Below are 26444 nucleotides of genomic sequence, written 5' to 3' on the forward strand. Positions count from 1 at the left end.
CTGTCACTTTTAGATTAGCGGCACATCAGTGCTTTCTAGTATAACTCGTTACCTAGGCAGGGAGAGCTAGTACTCCCCACTGTCCTACTGTCTTCTTTTGTATGCACCCCATCCATTAGAGAGTCTTCTTCATATGAACCCAAGGCAACCCCGCATCGCTCCTGGATTCACATGTTGATTTGTTTCTTATGATTTCAATTTTGTGTGTGGGTAGTATTCCAAATTTTTGTGTTACATTCTCGTCGCATGGACGAAACCCTTTGCAATTCAAGGCACCACTTGTGCTTTATTGTACAGTTTTGGACAACCCAAGTTCGATTGATTGGCTGTGTTTGTTCTGGAAGGATTAAATCCCTTTGAGCAGAACCAGAATCAACCCTTGATCCTGTTAATCTTTTAGCCAGGTGGCATGATCTACTGAATCTTAAAACACTGACCGGTCATGGTCCACTGAAGCTTAAGACACTGACCAGTCATGATCTACTGAATCTTAAGACACAGACCAGTCATGGTCTACTGAATCCTAAGACACTGACCAGTCATGATCTACTGAATCTTAAAACACTGACCGGTCATGGTCCACTGAATCCTAAGACACTGACTAGTCATGATCTACTGAATCTTAAGACACTGCCGGTCATGATCTAATTAAGACACTGCCGGTCATGGTCCACTGAAGCTTAGGACACAGACCAGTCATGATCTACTGAATCTTAAGACACTGACCAGTCATGATCTACTGAATCTTAAGACACAGACCGGTCATGGTCCACTGAAGCTTAAGACACTGACCAGTCATGATCTACTGAATCTTAAGGCACTGCCGGTCATGGTCAACTGAAGCTTAAGACACTGACCAGTCATGATCTACTGAATCTTAAGACACTGCCGGTCATGGTCCACTGAAGCTTAAGACACTGACCAGTCATGATCTACTGAATCTTAAGACACTGCCGGTCATGGTCCACCGAAGCTTAAGACACTGACCAGTCATGATCTACTGAATCTTAAGACACTGACCAGTCATGGTCCACTGAAGCATAAGACACTGACCAGTCATGATCTACTGAATCTTAAGACACTGACCGCTCATGATCTACTTAATCTTAAAACACTGACCAGTCATGATCTACTGAATCTTAAGACACTGACCATTCAGGGATGATACGTTTAGCCTGATGTTCTTCATCCAGGATCAAAAGAGGATCCCTAATGTTTGTCAGAGTGGACTATATTCCTCTCATAGGCCGAAATCCCATTTACCGATCATGTCGAAGCTTTTCTTTTGTTACACATGATCTCTGAGCTGGCAGCTCACTTTCCATTTAGTATTTTACTTAGTAAACAGAGGAGTCATTATGATCAGATGTGAGTTTCTTGACAACCGATTGTTTCATACATGTGGGAACTATGAAGAATCCTAGTGATGTCTGGTGCTAACGTAGGGCCAGTCATTTTAGACAAGCAGCAGAGCATGGTCCTGCAGGCGAATTAGAGGCCTTGAATTTGTTTGGCAACTGTATCACTTCCTTTTCTTCAATTGGGATCAAAAAATAAAAGAAGAGTATTTTTTATGCTTCAGGATTAATCAGTTTGCATGAAATTTTGACTATTTCTCTTAGAGGGCTGGAGGATTTAGTGAAATACACCCTCTCGGTAAGGCTTTCCTTTAATAGACTTTTCAAGTGGTTTTGTTTGATTTTCTGTTTTGATCGCTGTATTTCCAGCTTGGGGATTAGACTTTTCTTGATAGACCATATGCGGATTATATCACTTGCTCTTTGTTTTGCTTTTGTATTTCATTCTTTTTAGTTTCAGATTGCGCTCAGGTCAGATGGAGGGTCTTCTCTAGTTCACAGACTTATTCTCATCGCGGCTTTGGTCTTGTCAAGGAGACTTGTTTCAGATTCTCGATCTGCCTCAGTGCCACCAGTTGCTGCGGGGAATTGTTAGGTGGGCCGTGTGATGGGGGACCTCAACCATGTACAGAAGTTGATGAGAGATGACACATTTTATTCTTGTAATGTGTGTTATTATATTTCTCGTATTGCTTTTTTATGGTATTGTGTTGTAATTGTGAACATAATGACGTACCATCGTACTGTGGAATAAAGTTAATTTGACTGAGAGAGATCAGATAAAAATTGGGATAGTGGGGTATACACCACTTGATCAATGGTTGTGCCAATGCCATCAATTCATCAGTATAACGTTGTTTCATCGTCAGGCATTATTACAAATGCCTTTTAAATGAGTACAAAATCACAAATAAGGTTATCAAAATTTTTGGGGGGTTGGAAAGGGTTGATAAGGGGTTGGGGGCTTGGCAATAGTTAAAAATAGGTTGGGGAGGTATTGGGGGTGCCCCCCAAAATAAAATTGCCGACATGTTTCGTAATTTTGTACTCATTTAAAAGGCATTTGTAATAATGCCTGACGTTGAAAGAACATAGAACCAATTCATCAATTAATGTTGATAGATGGAAATGTTTACTAGTCCTTTAAGTGCACTGAGCATTAGGAAGTGTGATTTTAATCTGATTCATATTCAATGTTTATTCATCAAGGATAAGAAATAACTCACTGCTGTTTTAAATACAGTTATGCATGATGTGTAATACAATCAAATACATTCAGACATCAATTCCCGCTAATCTATAGCACGCTGGTTGTCTGGCACATCTATGGAAATCTAGCTGACTTTAGTTACACTTTTTGTACATCAAACAACCCCACGAGTATCCAAATATGGCTCATTTTTAGCAGACTCCTTAAACAACAAAAAAAAGCCTACACATTAGCCCCCTCAAGGGTCTTTTTTAAGGCTTAATATAACAATTTCCAGCCGACGCATGAGCTAAAACATGTTTGAAACATCAACACAAAAGTGCACAATTGATAAGTTTAGTTTAGTTTATTTATTTATAATGCGCACCAGGCCCAGGGGCATCAGGGCGCAAAAGATAAGGATATGTTCAACTTAGTTACAGGGTACATGTGTACATGAAATGCAGGAAGAAATATACAAAAGAGCATCATTCATCATACATTATACAAGCATATACAGTTTAAATGACATGATCAAGTAGCATAGAATTAAAGTGATCGCAATACATCCGGAAAGGAGTCCAAGTGGACCAGCACATAGTCAGCGAATCCGTAAGCAGAGGGTAGGCGTCAAGAAGGTGTTAGTCAGCGTGATTATTTATCATTTTCTTTTAGCCAGTTAGTCAGATTCTGTTTGAATTTAGAGAAAGGCTGGGGTTCTCTAATACCAGGAGGTAGGGAGTTCCAAAATTGTGCACTTGGAGGCAGTTAGAGTTGGCTGTTCTCGTCGGTCTGGGTGAGGTTTTTTTACAAATTCTGTCCGTAAGGTATGGCGGTGCATTATTATTAAGGCACTTGTGAGTAAGGGAGGCAATCTTAAATTGGATTTTATCTCAAAGGCGGATAGTCATTTGTGTTCTCTTCTTGCAGAGGAAATATGCTAATTTCTATTAATCTTAAGAGCTGCTCTCAGGGCATTGTTCTGGAGAACCTGTAATTTATGGATAGTCTGTTTATTCGCTCCAATATAAAGTGCGTTACAGTAATCCAATTTGGAAAGTATGAGGGCGCTGGCGATCGTGAGGCAGCTGTCGGTGGAGAGGAATTGTTTACTAGCTCTGATAAGTTTGCATGTGTATGCGGTAGCAGAGGCTAGGGAGTTGACTTGTTTGGAGAAGTTCAGGGTGGCGTCTAGGTAGAAGCCTAAGGTCTTCAATTCCTTTGCTACTTATATATTATTGCCATCAATAGTGAAGTTGGCATAATCTGGGTTAAGTTTGGATATGTAGGTCGGGGTGCCTAAAATAATAAGATCAGTTTTGTCGTCGTTCAGGCATAGTCCATGGGTGGCCATCCATGCCTGAACGATGCTGTAAATTCTATTCACCAAAGCCAGATCCACGGTGTAATCTCCTGAAACCGGAAGGAGGATTTGGGTATCGTCTGCATAGTTCGTGTAGGCGATACCCAAATGGTCTATTTCGTCGAAGAGGGGCTTAGTGAATACTTTGTAGAGTGTAGGTGACACACAGGATCCCTGTGGTACACCGCAGGTTATAGGGATCGGGTCTGCTGAGGCCGATGGAGAGAAGACTCTCATGGTCCGGTTGCTCAGAAAAGACTTGATCCAGGTTATAGCCTCCTTAGAGAAATGAGCTGCAGAGTCTAGGTGGCTGCATAAGACTGTGTGGTCAACGAAGTCAAATGCAGCCGAGATCTCTAGAAGGAGGAGTAAGGCTGCTTCGCCTTTATCTCTAAACTCATCTATTTGGGCCTTAAGATCAATTTAGGCTGTCTCCGTGCCATGTTGAGGGCGGAATCCGGATTGACGGGATCCTAGTAGGAGGTTAGATTCCAGGAAGTTCTGTATTTGAATATAGGCCACTTTGTCTAAATTTTTTAGACGAAATGGCACAGTCGTGATGGGCCTGAAATTCGTAGGAATGGCAGGTTCAAGGGTTTGCTTCTTCAGTAATGGCAGTACCCAGGATTCTTTCAGGTTGTTCGGGACAGTACCGGTGGTGAATGCCGGGCATTGGTCACCTTTGCAATTGGGTGGTTTAAGTCCCAGTATGACCTTCTCCTCCTCAATGGTTGATACTTTAGCGAAGTTAAAGCGTGTTTCTTGTTTGTGATGTGGTGGGGGAGCTATGCTCTGAGGAATTTGAGGTGTTAGAGAGGCTTTCTTGTGGGCAATTTTGGTTTGTAAGTTGGCGACTTTGTTAGTTGCAATCTGACCCCTGCACCAGTACCAAAAACAAACTCAATTTAATCTCCCACCAATACAAGATAGCTATCACCGATGCCAAAGCCAACGCTTTCAACACACGAATCTCCAATGCCAAATCACACTCCAAAGAGATCTTCACCATTTTTAATGAGCTCATCTCCCCCCCAATACACCAGACGAAATAATCAAAGATGAAACTTGGTGTACCAGCATTCAAACTGCCATGCTACACAAAAGTGACCTTCTCCAAAAGAAAATCAAAGACCACTGCAAAGCACTTCCTCAACAGACAGAAACTAAACCTACCAACACCCCACCCACCTCGTCCAAGCCCACCATACCTGACTTCTCCTTCAGAGACGTCACTGAATTAACCTACTAAAAAATCTCAAACCCTCCCCCATTAAAGGCGATATTTGCCCACCAAAACTCGTCAAAGACTGCGCAGACTGCTTTGCGCCGCTCTTCACGGCATTCATCAACGCGCCCTTTAAAACAGGCATCATCCCAGCTAACCTCAAAGAGGCCTGGGTCCGGCCTCTCCTAAAGAAACCTACTCTTGACCCCTTACAACCAAACAACTACAGACCAATAACCACAGTGCTATTACTGCTGAAATTACTGGACAAAGCCGCACACTGCCAAATCCAACACTTTCTGGAAACCCACTCCATCCTCTGGACTAGACAATCAGGCTTCCGGAAAGGACATGGCACAGAAACAGCCCTGGTAGATCTGAAGAATCAGATCACCCAAATCATGGACAAAGGCAAGCCTGCTCTTCTGCTCCTTTTAGATCTCTCAGCCGCTTTCGATCTGGTTGATCACAAGACTCTCACTTCACACCTCACACACTCAGCCAACTTCTCCAAAGAAGCAGCCCTCTGGATCACTTCCTTCCTAGAGGGAAGAGCCATGAAAGTCTTCTCGGACATCGCCAACGCCACTCCCACGGCAATCCACTGCGGAGTCCCTCAAGGATCTTGCACTGCATCCACACTCTATAACTTGTTCACCAAGCCCCTCTTTAACAAACTTGACTCATACGGCATCTCATACACGAACTACGCGGACGACACACAAGTACTTCTACCCATATCAGGATCATACAACGAAGACGCCAAGGCACTCCACACAATCTACTCCATCATCAAGGCATGGATGGCAGTTAATGGCCTCTGCCTCAATGGTGACAAGACTGAAATCATGATATTAGGTCAACAGAACACCCTAGACAAACTTGACAAACTGCATGCTAACTTCTCCATTGACAACTCCATCATCCCCGTATCCACAGCCGTAAAGACACTGGGAGTATACCTTGACTCTTCACTATCTATGACTAGACAAGTCAGCGCAATCACTTCCGCATCCGCACACACCACCAAACTCATAAACGTCATCAAGCCCTACCTCTCTAAACCCAACTGCCTCTCGATAGCGAGGGCAACCATTGGAGCCAAACTGGACTACTGCAATGCACTCCTAGCAGGCACATCAGCCAAAAACATAAACAGACCATAAGTCACGCAGAATAATGCTCTCCGGGCCGCTCTTACTATCCCAAGAAGAGAGCATATCACCCAGGCCAGGCACTCAGCCCAATGGCTTCCGGTCAAAGAACAGATCACTCTCAAAATCCTCACCCTCACACACAAATGCCTCTCTCTCTCCACCCCGTCCTATCTATCAGAAACCATCCTCAAACCTTCCTCCTCCCGTCCCACCAGGATGCAAAACTCCAACCTAATCTGCATCCCACGCAGCAAAAAAGCCAAAGCCGGAGGTCTAAGTTTCCCCTACATGGCAGCCAAGACCTGGAACGCTTTCGCTGCAGACATTAGAGTGGAAAACTCACTCCCTATTTTTCGCAGGAAACTGAAAACCTCATTCTTTGCAAAATAATTAGGAAACTCTCAGGAATCCATGTAAATATACTGCATTGCTAATGTATACATGTCTTCTGTAAATTCTGTATTGTATGTCATTGCTGTATCCTATGTAACTAAGATATTGTCTGTAACAAGCGCCACGATGCCCCCGGGCTGACGTGCGCTCCACAAATCTAAATAAATAATAAATAAGTCATGTTGGATACTGGAGCACCACCTTTTGTCTTTGGTGCAGTTTTCTTGAGGTACAATGGGTGTTTCCAGTTCTTTCAGAATGCTGAACAATTCTTTGACACTAGATTTAGATTGAGATATTCTGTTATTGTAGGTCTCCTGTTTGGCTAAGAGGATGTCTTTCTTATATTGGGTTGAGACCTTGGTAAGGTTTAGTTTGTTTTCTGCTGATGGGGCGAGTCCCCAAGCAGTTTCAAGCTTTCTTTTAAGCAGTCTAAGGTTTTTTAAGTGAGGGGTGAAACAAGAGTTGAGGTGTTTTTTAGGTTTGCTATTCCTTAATTTAAGCGGGGCGATATTGTCTAGGGCTGAATTCATGGCTTCGTTGTACTGTTCGACTAGAGAGTTTGGGTCCATATTGTCCGGTACCGAATTAAGTTTAGGTATTATGTGGGGCAGCAGTTTTTCAACTATCATGAGTTTTTTGTTCCTCGTAAGCGAAGGTGGTGCAAGCGAGGACTGGGCCGTGGTTAGGTTAGTTGCCAATGTGAATAATAGGAGATGATGGTCTTTCCAGAGCTGAGGAACAATAGACGTGATGTTTACCTCACAGTTATATTCTGCTATCCAGTCGAGGATTCGACCTTTGTTATGCGTGGGTGAGTTAACTTTCTGGGAGAACCCAAGCTCTTTCAAAATCATAGCAAAAGCAGTGGAGTGGGTATCCTTAGTATCGTTATAACCTAGATTAAAGTCACCTAACACTAATGTTTGAGAGGACAAGTGAATAAAAAAAGAAGAGAAAGAGAAACAACAAAAGTATAACACAAATGAAAAGGAACATGAATGTAATGTAAACTCAAATTATGTTCAAACAATGAAAAAATGAACAATGTGCAAAGATTTAATGAACATAATCATGTAGTCTGTTTTTCATATCGACTGTAAATCCAATAGGATGATGTGTTATGATTGGGTGGTTGCCATAGTGTCATTAGAGTGGATGCTCGCCACAGCAGGATTCTATTGGTGCAGATGTTTGTTTATGGTTTGGGGCTATTTGTCCTAAAACATTTGACCTAATCACATTTGATCAGATTTTATTTACTTTTTTTGGTCTAAAATGCAGGGGGAGATCCCCACAACTTCCCCCCACTTCCCCTCAACCTAATCTATACCCTTACCCACCCCCATATATATATATATATTTTCAACAAAATTAGATCAAAAGTTTTAGGTCAAAGGTGTTCAGGTTAATTATGCTAATACTTCGTGTTTAGAGTTCTATTGGTCTGGCATTACAGGACACTTTTAATTCCATGATATGTTGTTGGTTTTATAGGTTCATTTTTACAGGTACTACTAATTCTGATTTAATTAAAGTTAAGGAGGCAAATCATGCAGCTGAATGTCTCGCAAGAATTAGATCATTCACCTGATCCAAAACAAGACAGTAATGTGGGATGCAAATCCTCACCCATGCGAAAACCAAAGGAACATATTAACACTTTCCTTGATGAAATGGTACCAGTCAGAAATACGACACCACGGAAGTCAGCCAATGCCAACATTTAAAAGCAATCTTTGAGTCACAGAAAAATAATCTCTGAATAAGATTAGCAGAGACGGCTCAGTCGTCACCACAGAAGCCGACAACATATCTGAACTGTGGACAGAGAACAATACATACAACAATCCCTACATAATGGCAATTAGGATTTATAGAGCTCACTCGAGGGCCATACCAGAAGTTATGGGCTCTGAAGACTCAAGTGCAGCAAGGGCATTTAATGGGGTGTACAGGCCCATAAATCCCAATACGGCCCAGGGGCGGGGTCTGTAAAGCTATTATAACCTGCGTTACTCTTCATATTATATGGGATAGGTTATTCATTAAGTGGCCCTTCAGATGTATGGACTTCAACTCCCATTCCCCCTAGCCAGCACATTCCATGGTTAAGGATCAAGCGAGTTGTAATTCAAAGCATCAGGACAGTCACATAATCAAGAACCATAGTATATATAAGTAGACAAGTTGGTAACACAGGAATCTGCATGCAGGGTTACAGGGAACTGGCTGCAACTCTGCTCAAAAGGTGGGACGGACGTCGACGTGAAGAAGAGGAGCAACATGGACATAGAAGGAGGATGCCAGTGATGAAGAAGGCATGGTGAGATGAGGGGTGCCACCTGAAAAGGACAGACAGATGAGCAGGTCAGTACAGCGGCGCAGAGGTTGAATGGTGGCCTGGTGGAATTGGAGGAATTGGAGATGAAAGACGTGGAGAAAATCTACAGGGAATATGAGATACTCTGGGCTACATGAGATACTCTGGGCTACATGAGATACTCTGGGCTACATGAGATACTCTGGGCTACATCAGATACCCTGGGCTACATGAGATACTCTGGTCTACATGAGATACTCTGCCCTACATGAGATACTCTGGGCTACATGAGATACTCTGGACTACATGAGATACTCTGGGCGATAGGGAGGAATCCCACATCTTGTCAATATCATAAGCTGGCCTCTCCTTTGAAAGGAGACTTTCTCTCTTGCAGAAAGAGTGGCTGGACAATGTAACCAGTATTCGTGAGAGAGCTTAGTGTCACTTTTCCACTTTTCCAGCTTGATAGGTCCATTTCAGTTTTTCAGTTTATCACTTCCCATGCCTCAGAGATGTGGTATCAGACCTAATATGCAAATGATTGGCGAACATGAAATCGAAAGAGTCAATAGCGGATCCATCCGTACCCAGTATGCCTTACCTTTGCTCCAGGACCATAGCATGTGGATGGTCGCCTCTATTTCTGCAGTCAATGGTAGGGAGCAGCAGTAACCAATGAAAATCTTGCCATGGAAAATCTCACAGGGCTGACGATATTGATCAAATTTGCACTCTGACTGCAATCGAAATTCCCGAAATATTCGAGGACTGGAGTTTAGAATCGTAAATAGCTCATGTTCTACAATATATAAGGAAGGATTTTTATGAATTAGGAAAATAAAAATGGTCTCCCTGGCTTGATTTACCAGGTGACATTTCCACATAGAACGGAACAGCTTGTACGACCACATCCTTCATGGTGACCAATACAAATTGTGCACCGTTCTCTGCTGCGTGTAGTGCAGGCAAAGGTCTACTTTCCAATGAAGTGGTCCAGAACAAATCTGGTTCTGCTCTATATATATATTTTCCGTTCCAAATCAGGCTCCCAGCAGACCTTGCCTCATAATGGGACAGAGTCTACACGAAACGCGACCAGGAGTTCATTAATAGTGGATGGCGACAAGAGAGACGCTTCGATAGTTGAAGCAGCCCAGGCGATCTGTGTGTCTTCGCCTTCAGCGGGGAGAAGAGAATTGTAAGCAGGTCTTCAAGCTGTCGTTAGCTCTGGATTTCCTGAGTCTGCAGTTTGTATTTAAATTTGGGGAACACAAAGTACAATAGGTTGTTTCCATGGAAGATCTGGCCTAGCTTCCATATCCCAGCCTTTTATCAAGCTCTCCGGGAGATCATGAGATGTCGATCTTAGTGTTACGGTTCCTCCAGAGGCACGAGTCAGGCGAGAGGAGGTATTTCTTGCCTCTATGATGGTTATTATGTTTCCAGTCTAGAACAGCATGTGTAGCGTATGGCAGTCGGGAGGATCTTTCAGTGGTTACATATAAAACTGGCAAAGCACAGCAGAAAGTAACTGGGCCTCATTACGAATGTGGCGTTAAGGCAACAACGGCGTCAGTAGTGCTACCAGCGCCGTTGTTAACGCAGTAAACAGAGGCCTGTCACTTCCGGGAAAAGCAAAGCATGCAGAGAAAATAGAGGGTGTTGGAACCAATCTGTCCTTGATCATTCCTCCTTGGCTGCCTTAATGGAGTCACTTCCGGGAAGAGGAAAGCTGCAGAGAAAATAGAAGATGCTGGAAACAATCTGTCATTGATAATTCCTCCCTGGCTGCCTTAATGGAGTCACTTCCGGGAAGAGGAAAGCATGCAGAGAAAATAGAAGATGCTGGAAACAATCTGTCATTGATCATTTCTCCCTGGCTGCCTTAATGGAGTCACTTCCGGGAAGAGGAAAGCATGCAGAGAAAATAGAAGATTCTGGAAACAATCTGTCCTTGATCATTCCTCTCCCTGGCTGCCTTAACGGAGTCACTTTCGGGAAGAGGCAAGCATGCAGAGAAAATAAAAGATGCCGGAAACAATCTGTCCTTGATCCTTTCTCCCTGGTGCCTTAATGGAGTCCCTTCCGAGAAGAGGAAAGCCTGCAGAGAAAATAGAAGATGCTAGAAAGAGAAGAGGAAAGCCTGCAGAGAAAATAGAAGATGCTAGAAACAATCTGTCCTTGATCATTCCTCCCTGGCTGCCGTAAACCTACCCCTGCGCAATCTATGCTTTGCCTGTAACTCCCTCCCAGTGCCTGTCCATCAGCCCTGGAGTAGGCCCCACAAGTCTGCGTATGGCTGGACGCAACCCTCAGATATCAGCCTATCACAGGCAGGGCACAGATTTTCCTGGAAGGGACAAAAGCCACATGCTACAACTTTGGGAGAGAGGAAGGCTTTCAACTGATTCTCCATGTATCTGCTCGGTCAATGAGTGATAGCCAAGGTTTTGGCACCTTAAAATTCGAATTTTCTATAACTTTAGTTCTTGCCACATCACTAAATATCCCTTTCAGAATGTTGTACTATATTTTAGATTTGCCTAGAATTCAAATTATAGGATGCTAGCAGTTAAATGTGATTTTACCCACCACAATTAGAGTGGTAAATTTCATAGCAGACAAAATACTGAAAAACACCCATTTATTATTTTTATTTGGGGACCCCCCCAGGCCTCCTGTTTTTTTACCCTTATAACACCACCACAACCTCATCCCGGCCCATTTTAACCCCTTTACCCCACTACCCTTTATTTAATTCATGTTTGCTGTGTTTTCGGTATCGCGCCTTGAACCTCTTGTGTATAGGCGTGTTAAAAATTCCATATCATATCATATTACGGTCCACTCTGAAATGTACCACTCTGTGATGTTTTAGATATATTGACTGGGTACCATGCTAGCACACTGCCGTAAATTGGGAAGGAGAAATGAAAAAGCCAATGGAATGGAATGTGGGACTTTAATGAATTACAAACACCATTGCTGCACTGTGAATGTGGGTCTTATGAGACTTCCTTGATTAATAGCCTACTTCCCCACACTCTATCTTCTGCTCTTTCAGTATTGATTAGGTCAGAAGTGCCGGTAGACACCTCTGTGATATTAGTCTCCCCGTGCCAAATAGGTTTGTAAGGAGTGTGAGAAGCTGCTACACATTTTCTGCATGTGCAGTTTCTGCATGTGCACATTTAAAGCAAAATATTACTTTTGCATCTGAAATATGGCTAGTTCACATGTCTATTGTGCAGCATTGTACATATATCAGCACAATGAAGGCCAGTGTTGGTTACACACTCACTGAGCTTGAGGTCAACCCAGGTCTAACCACTGGCACCACTTTGTAGCTAGAGAGCACATCTGGTAGGTGTGTTTGTTTAGCAGGCCACACTTTCCTGCAGACAAGGCACTTTCTATTGCAAAAAAAGCCCAATATAGTAAAGCCTTACAGATGGCACTCTGTCACAATGTTGCTTATTGCCATACAGCTCTCGGCGGGCCAAGCGACTGCTCTGCCATCTATTAAGGGTTTATACAACCCCCACAATGATCCCACCTCCACTTCATTTACTTTACCCTACAAGCCTGTAGAAGCCCACATATAGTCTATCCTAGAGAGACATGAATAGACATGCAAGTAATAAGTGAATCCCTGTGTCGGTCCCTTTACTGCTTGCCAAACATTGTGGAGGGCCAACGTGATGCAATACAGCTCTTGGCAGGCCAAACGACTGCTCCGCCATCTTGTAGGGGTTTATATGCTCGTTTATATACTTACGTTTCCTCCATCAGCGCTGTTGTGCCAGTACCTCTGCATCCCACATATCGCATTCTGGGGAACAAAGGGAAGGGCTGTGCCCGCTGCCATACGGCATCTGGTACCAAAGCCCATGGCCTGACTGCACTGCCAATGGGGAACCACCAGAACAGTGCATCAGCTAAAGCAGGGTCCCTTATACACCCCTTCCTCCAAGAATTCTATAGCAGAGCCCAATGGCGAGGGCACACTTACCAAAGTACCGGAAACAACACATGGGAGCAGGACCCACTGCTTGGGGCATACCCTGGATTGGGTTTCGTCCTTGAAGGTTACCACTAAGGACCTCCAAGTATTCCCCTGTCGGTGGTCAGACCACTATTTTCTACTGTTTAACGTACAGGCAGATTTTCAGAGGAAGATGAGGGGCAAGAGGGCGCAAGGAGGTATGGGTAGAAATCTTAAATTACTCACACGAGAAAGAATCGAACCTCTATTGAGCCCATCGATTACCTTCACCCCTCTAGATTCTCTAGAGGACATGGTAAAGTCTATTCTTGTCAATTTGGATAACGTCTTCAATCGTTTAGCACTGCTAAAACACGGAAAGGTGAAGGAAGGGACAGGTAATAAAGCTTGGTTTTCCCAGAGCTACGAAAGCTTAAATCTGCTACCATGAAAATGCTGTATTCGTGGAAATCTTACCCTTCTCTAGAAGCTCTGACATACTGTAAAGGAACAGCCAAGACATACAGACGGGAGATTATAGAGGCTAAGAAAAATGACCAGAACTCCAGAATTATGAATGCACAATCGGAAGATAAGGAACTTTTCAATATTTTAAGGGAACAAGAATCCACTAGCCCGACCAAAGCTAGTTGCCTCGTGAAAGATGCTGCTTGGTGTCAAGATATTCAGGGAGCCATGCAAGACAAATTAAATGGTATTAGGTCAGATAGAGTCCGGAAAAAAGAAAACAACTACACTGTCACTAGTAAGGCCATAAGGGATATGTATGAAAGAAGCCTTACCATTCCTCAATTCAATTTTTCATATATAACGGAGGGGAAGTTATCCGTCATAATTGAACAGTTAAAAGCTACAAAATGTAGAGGTGATCCTTCTTCGGCCATCATAATTAAAACTTGCCCTCCGATCTTAGGGGAATCTATCTGCAGGTTTTTGAATGCCTCCCTCTCGGAGGGGCAGGTGCCATTACACTTAAAAAAGGCATGGGTTACCCCCATCCCAAAAAAAAACAGGCTTGCTATTGAGGAGCCGCTTAATTACAGACCCATCACCAACACACCATTCCTGCTTAAAATCCTGGACTGCGTTGCGTATGCGCATATCGTAGAGCACTTGAACAATCATTCTATCCTCAGCTGTTGCCAGTCTGAGTTTAGGAAGGGGTTCGGTACGGACACTGCATTGCTTGGACTAAAATCCAGGCTTTTGGAACGGGTGGATAAATGCAAACCTTCCATGGTAATGTTGCTGGACCTATCAGCCGCTTTCGACTTGGTTGACCACTCAATTTTGGTCACTAGGTTGGAAGAAGTGGCAAACTTCTCTGCATCCACCTCTTGTTGGATAGCCGATAGCCTCATTTCTGGAAACTAGGGAGTGTAGAGAGCTGCTACACCGGTTACAGTAAAAGTTGGTGTGCCGCAGGGTGCAAGTATTTCTCCTTGTCTCTATAACATATTCACAGCCCCCTTCTTCCCTCTTCTAGGGCAGGAGGGGATTGTGTATACAAATTACGCAGATGACACGCAATGTGTCATCCCTCTTGAAGGAAAACATGTACTGGATGAAGCGAACCTGAACAGGATATATGTTATCATCGAGGACTGGGTGGTGCAGAATAACCTGGCACCGAACAGAGGTAAAACAGAGTTGCTGATTGTTGGCACTCAATCCATGCTAACAAATCTTGGTCCATCTTATGAGAGCTTTCAGTTAGGGGATGTTAAAATAACCCCACTAAAGAAGGTTACAACTCTGGGTGTAATCTTTGATCAACAGCTCACCATGAAAGCACACGTGGGAATTATTGTGTCTGAATCAGCATATTACATCAAGCTTCTAGCACACCTTAGACCCCTCATCTGCCAAACCAATGCAGAGACAATTGCTAGAGCGTTTGTCGGGTCTAAAATTGACCTCTGCTGTAGCCTCCTTGCTGGGATCAGTAAAATCGACTGCAACAGGCTGCAGGTGATTCAAAACGGGGCAGTGTGAGCGGTTTTGGATTTATCCCATAGAGATCATGTCTCAGCTGCCAGACGAGCACTCCATTGGCTCCCTGTTGAAGCCCATCTACTCTATTGATTATTAGTCATCACCTTTAAATGCAGACAAGGCCTAATGCCCAGCTACCACCAGGATCTTATCTCTGATAAAGTTCATAGGAGAACCATTAGATCCAATAACGTGGAATTATTGATGCTTCCTAGATGTAGGACCGTGAAGGTTGAAAAGGGAGCCATCTACATTGCAGCTCCAAAGACTTGGAACAACCTACCTCTGGATCTCAGATGTCAGAGCACCTTAGACTCCTTCAAGAAAAAGTTGAAAACACTGATGTTTGCCTGATTTCTTCTCTGGATCGTCCTTGACTAGTAATGCTGTCTTTTATGGTTTGTCTGCGCCCTAATGCCCATCCAGGGATTTGCGCATTATAAATATATTAAAGCTAAAGTTAAAGTTAAAATGATGTTGGGGTACCGTCCATGCAAATCTGACTCTACTAGGCTGGTCCCCGGGGAAGCAGCAAAGAAATCTACAGGAGCAAGCACTGGCGGTAGGAGCAGCCCCTGCAAGCTGTTCTTCCATTCTAGCACACAGAGACTGGAGATGGCCGCCCCATAGCAATGATCAGGCTCATGCCACAGAAGTATGTGCCAATTGGTATCAAGGAGCCACCAGCCCAAACATTGGTTAAATAGTAATTTTAGAGTAGAGTGTGACTGATAGATTATATTGCTGTCTCTGTCTCAGCTTGGCTACCTCTTGTTAGCGAGGGTCTCTTTGCCGGCCTCCCTGACACTTTCTCTGCAGAACTCCCTTGATCTGTGCCATGCCGCTCTCCCTGAGTAGCTCTCCTGGTACCTCTTTGCTCTTGTTGCCAGGTATTTGCCTGCTTTAGCCTGCTCTGCCTGCATGGATTTCCTGATCTGGCAGTTGCCTGTCTTCCCTGTAGGTATCTTCTTTCTCTTAACATGCTCTCCCTTCAGTTACCTTCCTGTTCTCCCATCACTTAGCTTCCTGCTGTACCATCAGAGTTACCTTCCTGCTCTCCCATCAGATATACCTTCCTGCTCTCCCTTCAGAGTTACCTTCCTGCTCTCCCTTCAGAGTTACCTTCCTGCTCTCCCTTCAGTTACCTTCCTGTTCTCCCAGTAGTTACCTTCCTGCTCTCCCATCAGTTACCTTTCTGCTCTCCCTTTTGTTACCTTCCTGTTCTCCCATCAGTTAGCTTCCTGCTGTACCATCAGAGTTACCTTCCTGCTCTCCTATCAGAGTTACCTTCCTGCTCTCCCATCAGAGTTACCTTCCTGCTCTCCAATCAGAGGTACCTTCCTGCTCTACTTTCAGAGTTACCTTCCTGCTCTCACATCAGTTACCTTCCTGCTCTACCATCAGAGTTACCTTCCTGCTCTACCATCAGAGTTACCTTCCTGCTCTCCCTTCAGGGTTGCCTTCCTGCTCTCCCTTCAGTTACCTTCATGTTCTCCCAGCAGTTACCTTCCTGCTCTCCCTTTAGTTACCTTCCTGCTCTCCCTTCAGAGTGACCTTCCTGCTCTCCCATCAGAGTTACCTTTATGCTCTGCCATCAGAGATACATGCCTGCTCTCCCTTCAGAGTTACCTTCCTGCTCTCCCTTGAGTTACCTTCCTGCTCTCCAATCAGAGGTACCTTCCTGCTCTACTTTCAGAGTTACCTTCCTGCTCTCACATCAGTTACCTTCCTGCTCTACCATCAGAGTTACCTTCCTGCTCTACCATCAGAGTTACCTTCCTGCTCTCCCTTCAGGGTTGCCTTCCTGCTCTCCCTTCAGTTACCTTCATGTTCTCCCAGCAGTTACCTTCCTGCTCGCCCTTTAGTTACCTTCCTGCTCTCCCTTCAGAGTGACCTTCCTGCTCTCCCATCAGAGTTACCTTTATGCTCTACCATCAGAGATACATGCCTGCTCTCCCTTCAGAGTTACCTTCCTGCTCTCCCTTGAGTTACCTTCCTGTTCTCTAATCAGTTACCTTCCTGCTCTACCATCACAGTTACCTTCCTGCTCTCCCATCAGTTACCTTCCTGCTCGCCCTCCAGAGTTACCTTCCTGCTCTCCCACCAGAGTTATCTTCAAACTCTCTCATCAGAGTTACCACCCTGCTCTCCCTCCAGTTACCTTCCTGTTCTCCATTCAGTTACCTTCCTGCTCACCCTTTAGTTACCCTCATGTTCTCCCATCAGTTATCTTCCTGCTCTCCCTTCAGAGTTACCTTCCTGCTCTCCCATCAGAGTTACCTTCCTGCTCTCCCATCAATTACCTTCCTGCTCACCCATCAGTTACCTTCCTGCTCTCCCATCAGAGTTAACTTCCTACTCTCCCATCAGAGTTACCTTTCTGCTGTACTATCAGAGTTACCTTCCTGCTCTCCCATCAGAGTTACCTTCCTGCTCTCCCATCAGAGTTACCTTCTTGCTCTCCCATCAGAGTTATCTTCCTGCTCTCCCATCAGAGTTATCTTCCTGCTCTCCCATCAGAGTTACCTTCCTGCTCTCCCATCCGTTACCTTCCTGCTCACCCATCAGTTACTTTCCTGCTCTCCCTTCAGTTACCTTCCTGTTCTGCCAGCAGTTACCTTCCTGCTCGCCCTTTAGTTACCTTCCTGCTCTCCCTTCAAAGTGACCTTCCTGCTCCCCCATCAGAGTTACCTTCCTGCTTTACCATGAGAGTTACCTGCCTGCTCTCCCTTCAGAGTTACCTTCCTGCTCTCCCTTCAGTTACCTTCCTGTTCTCATCAGTTACCTTCCTGCTCTACCATCACAGTTACCTTCCTGCTCTCCCTTCAGAGTTACCTTCCTGCTCGCCCTTCAGAGTTACCTTCCTGCTCACCCTTTAGTTACCTTCCTGGTCTCCGATCAGAGTTACCTTCCTGTTCTCCCATCGGAGTTACCTTCCTGGTCTCCCATCAGAGTTACCTTCCTGCTCTCTCATCAGAGTTACCTTCCTGCTCTCCCTTCAGTTGCCTTCCTGTTCTACCATCAGTTACCTTCCTGCTCGCCCTTTAGTTACCTTTCTGCTCTCCCATCAGTTATCTTCCTGCTCTCCCATCAGTGTTACCTTCCTGCTCTCCCATCAGAGTTACCTATCTGCTCTCCCATCAGTTACCTTCCTGCTCTCCCATCAATTACCTTCCTGCTCACCCATCAGTTACCTTCCTGTTCTCCCATCAGAGTTACCTTCCTACTCTCCCATCAGAGTTACCTTCCTGCTCTCCCATCAGAGTTACCTTCCTGCTCTCCCATCAGAGCTACCTTACTGCTCTCCCTTCACTTGCCTTCCTGTTCTCCCATCAGTTCCCTTCCTGCTCGCCCTTTAGTTACCTTCTTGCTCTCCCATCAGTTATCTTCCTGCTCTCCCTTCAGAGTTACCTTCCTGCTCTCCCTTCAGAGTTACCTTCCTGCTCTCCCATCAGAGTTACCTATCTGCTCTCCCATCAATTACCTTCCTGCTCACCCATCAGTTACCTTCCTGTTCTCCCATCAGAGTTACCTTCCTACTCTCCCATCAGAGTTACCTTTCTGCTGTACCATCAGAGTTACCTTCCTGCTCTCCCATCAGAGTTTTCTTCCTGCTCTACCATCAGAGTTACCTTCCCGCTCTACCATCAGAGTTACCTTCCTGCTCTCACTTCAGAGTTACTTTCCTGTTCTCCCTTCAGTTACCTTCCTGTTCTCTCAGCAGTTACCTTCTTGCTCGCCCTTTAGTTACCTTCCTTCTCTCCCATCAGTTACCTTCCTGCTCTCCCTTTAGAGTTCTCTGATAGTATTATAGCAGTCTGTTTTTCCTGGAGCACTCTCCTTGCCTTTTAGCTGCAGGCCAAATCCTCTTATTAGCTGCCTGCAGGATTCTCTTTGCTTGTTAGATGCCAGCGTTGCCCCGGAAGACTATTTTGGCCTTGTACCAGCTCCTTCCCCGAGCATGGCCCTGGGCCCGCATGTGCTTCCTGCAGGGCTCTCCTGATAGATGCCTGCTCTGTTTGTGAATACGTGCTCTCCCTGCAAGGTCTCCTGGCAGCTGCCTGATCTTCTTCCAGGGCTCTTCTGGCATGTTCCTGCTCTACCACCAGGTCTCCTGGTACCTGACTGCTCTTCCTGCAGGACTCTCCTGGTAGCTGCCTGCTCTCCTTGAAGTGTCCCTTGGTCAGCTGGCCAGGTCTCTGCTTGCCTTCCCTGCAGTAGTCTTTTGGCCATGCACCAGCCTGCTCGCACTCTCCCTGTAGATGCATAGGGCTCCTGTTACCTGACTGCACTTCCTGCAGGACTCCCCTGGTAGCTGCCTGCTCTCATTGCAGTGTCTCTTGGTCATCTAGCCTGGCCTCTGCCTGCCTTCCCTGCAGCCCCCTTTTTGCCAGGCACCAGCCTGCTCCAGCTGTCAGCAGCTCACGCTCTCCCTGGAGCTGCACAGGGATCGTGGTACCTGACTGCTGTTCCTGCAGGACTCTCATGGTAGCTGCCTGCTCTCCATACAGATGTCCCCTGGTAGCTGCTTGCTCTCCTTGCAGTGTCCCTTGGTCAGCTGGCCTGGTCTCTGCCTGCCTTCCCTGCAGTAGTCTTTAGGTCAGGCACCAGCCTGCTCGCACTCTCCCTAGAGCTGCACAGGGCTCCTGGTACCTGATTGCTCTTCCTGCAGGACTCCCCTCGTAGCTGCCTGCTCTCATTGCAGTGTCTCCTGGTCAGCTGGCCTGGCCTCTGCCTGCCTTCCCTGCAGCCCCCTTTACACCAGACACCAGCTCGCACTCTCCCTGGAGCCTGTACAGGGCTCCTGGTACCTGACTGAGCTTCCTGCAGGACTCTCCTGGTAGCTCTCCATACAGACATCCCCTGGTATCTGCCTGCTCTCCTTGCAGTGTCCCTTGGTCAGCTGGCCTGGCCTCTGCCTGCCTTGCCTGCAGCAGTCTTAAGGCCAGGCACCAGCCTGCTCGCACTCTCCCTGGAGCAGCACAGGGCTCCTGGTACCTGACTGCTCTTCCTGCAGGACTCTCCTGGTAGCTGCCTTCTCTCCTTGCAGTGTCCCTTGGTCAGCTGGCCTGGTCTCTGCCTGCCTTCCCTGCAGTAGTCTTTTGGCCAGGCACCAGCCTGCTCGCACTCTCCCTGGAGCTGCACAGGGCTCCGGCTACCTGACTGCACTTCCTGTAGGACTCCCCTGGTAGCTTCCTGCTCTCATTGCAATGTCTCTTGGTCAGATAGCCTGGCCTCTGCCTGCCTTCCCTCCAGTCCCCTTTTCGCCAGGCACCAGCCTGCTCCTGCTGGCAGCAGCTTGCGCTCTCCCTTGAGCTGCACAGGACTCCTGGCACCTGACTGCTCCTCCTGCAGGAGTCTCCTGGTAGCTGCCTGCTCTCCATACAGACGTCCCCTGGTAGCTGGCTGCTCTCCTTGCAGTGTCCCTTGGTCAGCTGGCCTGGTCTCTGCCTGCCTTTCCTGCAGTAGTCTTTATGCCAGGCACCAACCTGCTCACACTCTCCCTGGAGCTGCATATGGCTCCTGGTACCTGACTGCTCTTCCTGCAGGACTCCCCTGGTAGCTGTGGCGCTGGCCCTATAAGGGCGCGCACGCGACGGAGTGGCGTCTCACTCTGTCGCGTGGCTCTATAAATAAACAGGGCGTTCCCGGCGGCATCAGAGCCACCGGGGAGCCGGCACTACCAACACTGCGTCTGTGTTTGGGGAATGGGGGGCTCATGGGCCGGAGGTTCTCAGAGACCGATAACAGTGGGGACGAGCTGTGGATCATCATCTGGGAAAGGTGGTAACTTTCATGTGTGCGTGAATTACCTATTGTGAAGCGCACTTCACGAAACATGCCATGGAGAGTGGACTGATCTACGCGGTCGGCGGCCATTTTGATCAATAAGCCCTGGGAGGTCGCGGCTTCGTACGAAGCAACGGTGAGCCATCCAGGCTTAATTTGTGGACACTCTTGTGGCGGACAGCCACAGGATGCAGTGACTGCATTTTGGAAGTGAATTTTTCACAGTTTCACTGTTTTTCATCAAGTGATTGGGTGTGGAGCCAGGGAAGGCCTGCTGTTTTGTGTACACTCTGGGCCCACCCTGCTCATTTCTTGGGACCTCTACACTGCCTGGCATCTGCTCTGCAATATTGAGGTACATTGTGACTGTGGGCTTGCCATTGGCCCCATCTGGTGCCTATCTACTGCTGAAGGTCTAACTGCAAAAGGGGTAGTGGTGAGTTGCGGCCCCTATTATCCTCTTTACATCTGGGGTACCTGTGCACTCAGCATCATGAGCCAAGGGCAAGCTGCAGCCGCTGATCAACAGCAAGCCGCTCCAGTAGTGGGCCAACAGCCACCACCAGTACTACTACCAAGACTACTGCCCAAACGACCTGGCACCCTGCAGCCAATGCCTGAGTTTGATATCTCGGGCACACCATCAAGTCTAGGGCCAAGGTGGAAGATGTGGAGGGACAGGTTAGAAATGTACATAAGGGCCACCATGGAGACTAGTGATGACAGTAAGTTGGCCACCCTTCTGTACTGTGCTGGCCCTGTGGTACATGAGGTGTTCTTGTCCCTGCAACCAGTAAATGGGTCGTATGCGGCGGCCAAGGATGCTCTCCACAATCATTTTCTGCCCATGGCAAATGCAGATTATGAACGATTCCTCATGGGTGCGGCACGCCAAAAGGACGTTGAGACACTAGATGTGTTTTATGGGAGGCTGCGCAGATTGGCAGTCCCCTGTGCTTGGAATGACCCCGACACAATGATAAGAAATCAACTCATCCAAGGGTGTGTGTCTGGCAAGTTGCGCCATCAGATCCTAAGGGAGCCGGGCATCACCCTTCCCCGCATCCTAGAACTGGGGAGGTGCCATGAGGTCTCTGAGTTGCGGGCGACCAGAATGGAGGCAGGAGTGTGCCCCAGCAAGGGGGAAGACATCTGTGGCATTTGCAGGGGCAGAGGATCTAGTCGCCCAGCTGGCAACCAAAGAATAAGAGGACAATCACCAATCAACTCATGTCTGAAGTGTGGGTTCGACCTCCCACATCCGGCGGAGTGCCCGGCCATAGGAAAACCATCTGGCTGCTGTGCAGGGGCCGAAGACTATGCCCGCATGTGTAGGGCCATAACACTGACAGTTGTTCCCAGAGGGCCCGCCCGGGCGAGCTTCTTCCGCCAACAGCGATCATCAAACGTGGCTCAGGTGGACCAAGGGGACGACGGCAACAGTCCCGAGGGTGAAGAGGAAGAAGAGGAACTTATTCTTCGTGTCCAGCGTGGGTGTCCTGAAATCCAACTCCAAGCGACAGCCCAGGTGTAATGTCCTGGTGAATGGGGATTCGATACCGATGCTGGTGGACACTGGTGCATCAGTTAACGTAATGGCCAGGGAACATTATGACACTATGCAATCCCCACCTGGCCTGTCTGCACCGAAGGCGTGCATCTTCACATTCGGGGGGAACAGCCAATCCCATTGGATGGTGCATTTGTTGCAAATGTGAGATATGGCGAGACGACAATCCGGGCCAGGTTCTACATCACACCAGTGAGTAACAAAACCCTACTGTGCTGTGCTGCGGCAGAGCCTCTTGGCATTGTAACCTTTGCATACTCAGTGTACCTACACGACATCCAGGTGGTATTAAGCAAGCACTCACCTCTGATTGAGGGCATAGGACAGATGGCTGGTGAACCTGTCCGGCTACATATAGATGAGTCCATCAAGCCGGTGGTGCTCAAACATCGACGAGTGCCCTTCCACCTCAGAGACCTGGTTGATCAGGAACTTAATAACCTCGTCAAGTTGGGCATCATCAAAAAGGAGGAGGGCCCTACCCCATGGGTCTCTCCTATTGTGATTGCCTGGAAGCCCAAGCAGCCTGATTCGGTGAGAATCTGTGTTGACATGCGCCGCCCAACAAGGCGATGAAGCGGGAGAGACACCTAACCCCCACCATTGACAACATCATAACTGAGCTGCAGGGTGCTAGGTTCTTTTCCAAGCTGGCCCTCAGAGCTGGGTACCATCAAGTGGTAATCCACCCCGAATCACGCTACATCACCACCTTCACCACTCACCGGGGGCTGTATAGATATAAAAGGCTCAGTTTTGGGGTCTCCTCAGTGGCAGAGGCGTTTCAAAATATCATTAGAGGGGCCCTTGCGGACCTGGAAGGAGTACTCAATATCAGCGATGATATTCTGGTGTTTGCAAGGTCGGAGGCTGAACGCCTGGCCCGTCTAGCAAAGACATTTGAGCGCCTATGCTCCCCGGGACTACATTGCACAGACAAGTGCGAATTTCTCAAGACCACTTTTGAGTCTTTCGGCTTTGTCTTCAAGGCGGATGAGTGTCCCCTGATCCATGCAAGGTGAGAGACATTAAGGAGGCCAGGCCACCGGAGACGTGGCTGAGGTGAGGAGCTTTCTGGGCATGGTTACGTACTGTGTCCGGTTCATCTGGAACCTAGCTTCCCGCTCTGAGCCACTGCGGACACTAACAAGGAAGGACGTAACCTGCCAGTGGGGGCCGATCGGGCAGGCTGCCTTCGATGACATCAAGGGCGCCCTCACTGCTGAGGACATCATGGCGTACTTTGAACCAGCACTACAGACGAGATAATCGTAGATGCCAGCCCCTACGGCCTTGGGGCGGTCCTCATGCAGGTGGGAGTTGATCAAGAAGTCTGCCCGATAGCATATGCCAGCAAGGCGCTCTCCGAGACTGAGCAGCGGTACCCGCAAATTGAGCGGGAGGCACTGGCGGTGCTGTGGGGCTGCAGACATTTTCGCCTCTACATCCTGGGAAGGCCAGTCACGGTGGTCACTGACCATAAGCCCCTACTTCCCATACTGGCGGGCTCATCTTCCAAACCTCCGGTGAGGATAGAGCGATGGATGCTTGCGCTCCTAGAGTATGGTTTGTCGCTGATCTACCACCCGGACTTTGCAGTGTCTCTTGGTCAGCTAGCCTGGCCTCTGGCCTCTGCCTGCCTTCCCTGCAGCCACTTTTTCGCCAGACACCAGCTCGCACTCTCCCCGGAACCTGTACAGGGTCCCAGTACCTGACTGCGCTTCCTGCAGGACTCTCCTGGTAGCTCTCCATACAGACGTCCCCTTACAGTGTCCCTTGGTCAGCTGGCCTGGCCTCTGCCTGCCTTCCCTGCAGCCCCCTTTTTGCCAGGCACCAGCCTGCTCCCGCTGGCATGTACTCGCACTCTCCCTGGAGCTGCACACGGCTCCTGTTACCTGACTGCTCTTCCTGCAGGACTCTCCTGGTAGCTGCCTGCTCTCCATACAGACGTCCCCTGTAGCTGCCTGCTCTCCTTGCAGTGTCCCTTGGTCAGTGTGCCTGGTCTCTACCTGCCTTTCCTGCAGCAGCCTTTAGGCCAGGCACTAGCCTACTCGCACTCTCCCTGGAGCTGCACAGGGCTCCTGGTACCTGACTGCTCTTCCTGTAGGGCTCTCCTGGTAGCTGCCTGCTCTCCTTGCAGTGTCCCTTGGTCAGTATGCTTGGCCCCTGCCTGCAGCAGTCTTTAGGCCAGACACCAGCCTGCTCCTGCTGGCTGCAGCTCGCACTCTCCCTGGAGCTGCACAGAGCTCCGCCTCCTCTGTCTCAGCTGCAGACTTTCAAGGCAGTGGGCATCTGAGCGCCCCTCCCTCTGCAAGGCGGCAGCTGAGCACTGGGACGCACATTGTCAACTGCATCATAGGCAGACGGCGGGACAGGCAGCAGTCACCCAGTGCAGGCGCTGCCCACCGCTACACATCCTCTGCAAGTGCAGATCTATACCGGTGCACAGCCCCGGCTTTGACCTTTCGTCCGCGAAGTCACCTCCACCTCCCGCTGCACAGCCTCTCCCACCATCACCTGCGCTGCAGAAACTCTGCAATCACACGGTGTGTGCCGTGGCGCTGTCCACTTCCTCTGCAGCAGATGTCGTCTCGTGTCACCACCACCGTCCGCTGCGCTGATGCCATCGCCCAGACAGCGGGTGCATCCGCGGTGCGACCTCTGCAGTGACTAATCCCTCTGCCCGCCGACATCTCCTGGACCCACCTGCACCGCAGCGCATCCTGTCCGTGCACCGATCCCCGCCACAGTCGGCTCGTGCGAAGCAGCATCCTGTGCGGTCACCGCCCTCCCGAGGGCCTGCATCTCCCCGGGGCATGCCCGCGACAGCGACCGTTGACTGAAGCCCCAGCGCGCACCGGCGCACCCCATGTCTTCCCCGCTCGATGGCAGCATGTTCAGGCGCACCAAGAGGTAAGCCGGTCCCGCCCGGGGCAGGTGGCTGGAGGGGGCTGGCTGGTCAGTCTGCATTCGCCATTGACGGTGGGAGGTGCCGGGCTGCAGTGCCTAGTTGGGCATCACGGCACTATGTCTGAAGGGGACCCGGGCTCTGCAGTCCCTGCTTCCTATTTCGGAGTCAGTCTTCTGTGCATTTTACATAGCTCCCTGTATTTATTTATTTATTTCTCTCCCTCTCTTCCTCTCCCTCTCCCTCTCTTTCTTTCTCTTTTCTCTTCAGCCATCTTTGACTTGATAAGTTTCAAGGCCTGTCTTTGTCGCTATTCAATTCTTTCTCAATTTTCATATAACTACCACTCTCCTTCCAATCCCTTTTCCCGCGGTCCAATCTCTTTCTCTCGCCCCTCCCCCACCCCGGGGCACGCCTTTCAACCTTTTCCATTGTGATGGGCCACCACGCATTGTATATACCGTGGTGACAAAGAAAGCTCAGTAGCTTTTTCTAAGTGGTCATTTAAGTTTCAGATGCCTGCCTTTTTTTGTTCTGCTGTGCAGACGCCAATAAGCCTGTCAGGTTATTTGCAACTACTCGTCTGATTGCCCCTTACTTGTAGCGGCACAGTGTGATTGATGGTATACACCCGTGGCCTAAGGAAACATCCATCTTCACCTTCACCTGGCACTTTACATGTGTACTTGTTAACTTACCACATCCATGTTTCGGCCAGCTTTCAGTACTTGGTGTGGGCCATGAATATTCTCAGAGATGAACCAAGTTCAAGATGGGGTCCATGTCAGGCACCTGCACTGATTAAACTAGGGGAAATCACCCATTGGAGATTGCATTAGAAAACATGCCCATTCATCGGTGGGCGGGGGAAGGGCCCAAATATCATTGGAAATGACATTTCGGTTTCGCTGTGACTGCAGAGAATACATAACAGAGAATGTTTTTTTTCAGCAAAAACAATAACTGAATTTTTTGGGGGGCCTCCCCATTTCTCTATGTGCTTAAACCAACCCCAACACATTCCCATCCGTTCGACCCACTTACCCCACCTCATATCTATTTTAAAAAAAGTGTTCCATGTTTTTATTCTGTTTTGGTTTCTCTGTTATAGCATTCTCTGTAATTGTATTCTCTATTATCACTGGCTACCGATGCTTCAGCCCT

General features: G+C 47.9%; 1 protein-coding gene across 3 annotated transcripts in view; it reads left to right on the forward strand.

The window, feature by feature from the left end:
* MAST1 (microtubule associated serine/threonine kinase 1) overlaps window positions 1-26444 on the forward strand; it is a 1484042-nt gene that overhangs the window by 260677 nt on the left and 1196921 nt on the right. Inside the window, exon 1 of one of the 3 annotated variants that reach the window (XM_069604136.1) lies at window positions 24672-25285. The exons of the other annotated variants lie outside the window; for them this stretch is intronic. Within the exon in view, the coding sequence (XP_069460237.1) occupies window positions 25242-25285 (44 nt within the window). The 5' untranslated portion in view covers window positions 24672-25241. Of the gene's footprint in view, window positions 1-24671; window positions 25286-26444 lie in introns of those variants that run through there. 3 annotated transcript variants of the gene reach the window in all.

Source organism: Ambystoma mexicanum, chromosome 3q (genome assembly GCF_040938575.1).
Source record: "Ambystoma mexicanum isolate Mex_15411 chromosome 3q, UKY_AmexF1_1, whole genome shotgun sequence".
Lineage (NCBI taxonomy): Eukaryota > Metazoa > Chordata > Amphibia > Caudata > Ambystomatidae > Ambystoma > Ambystoma mexicanum.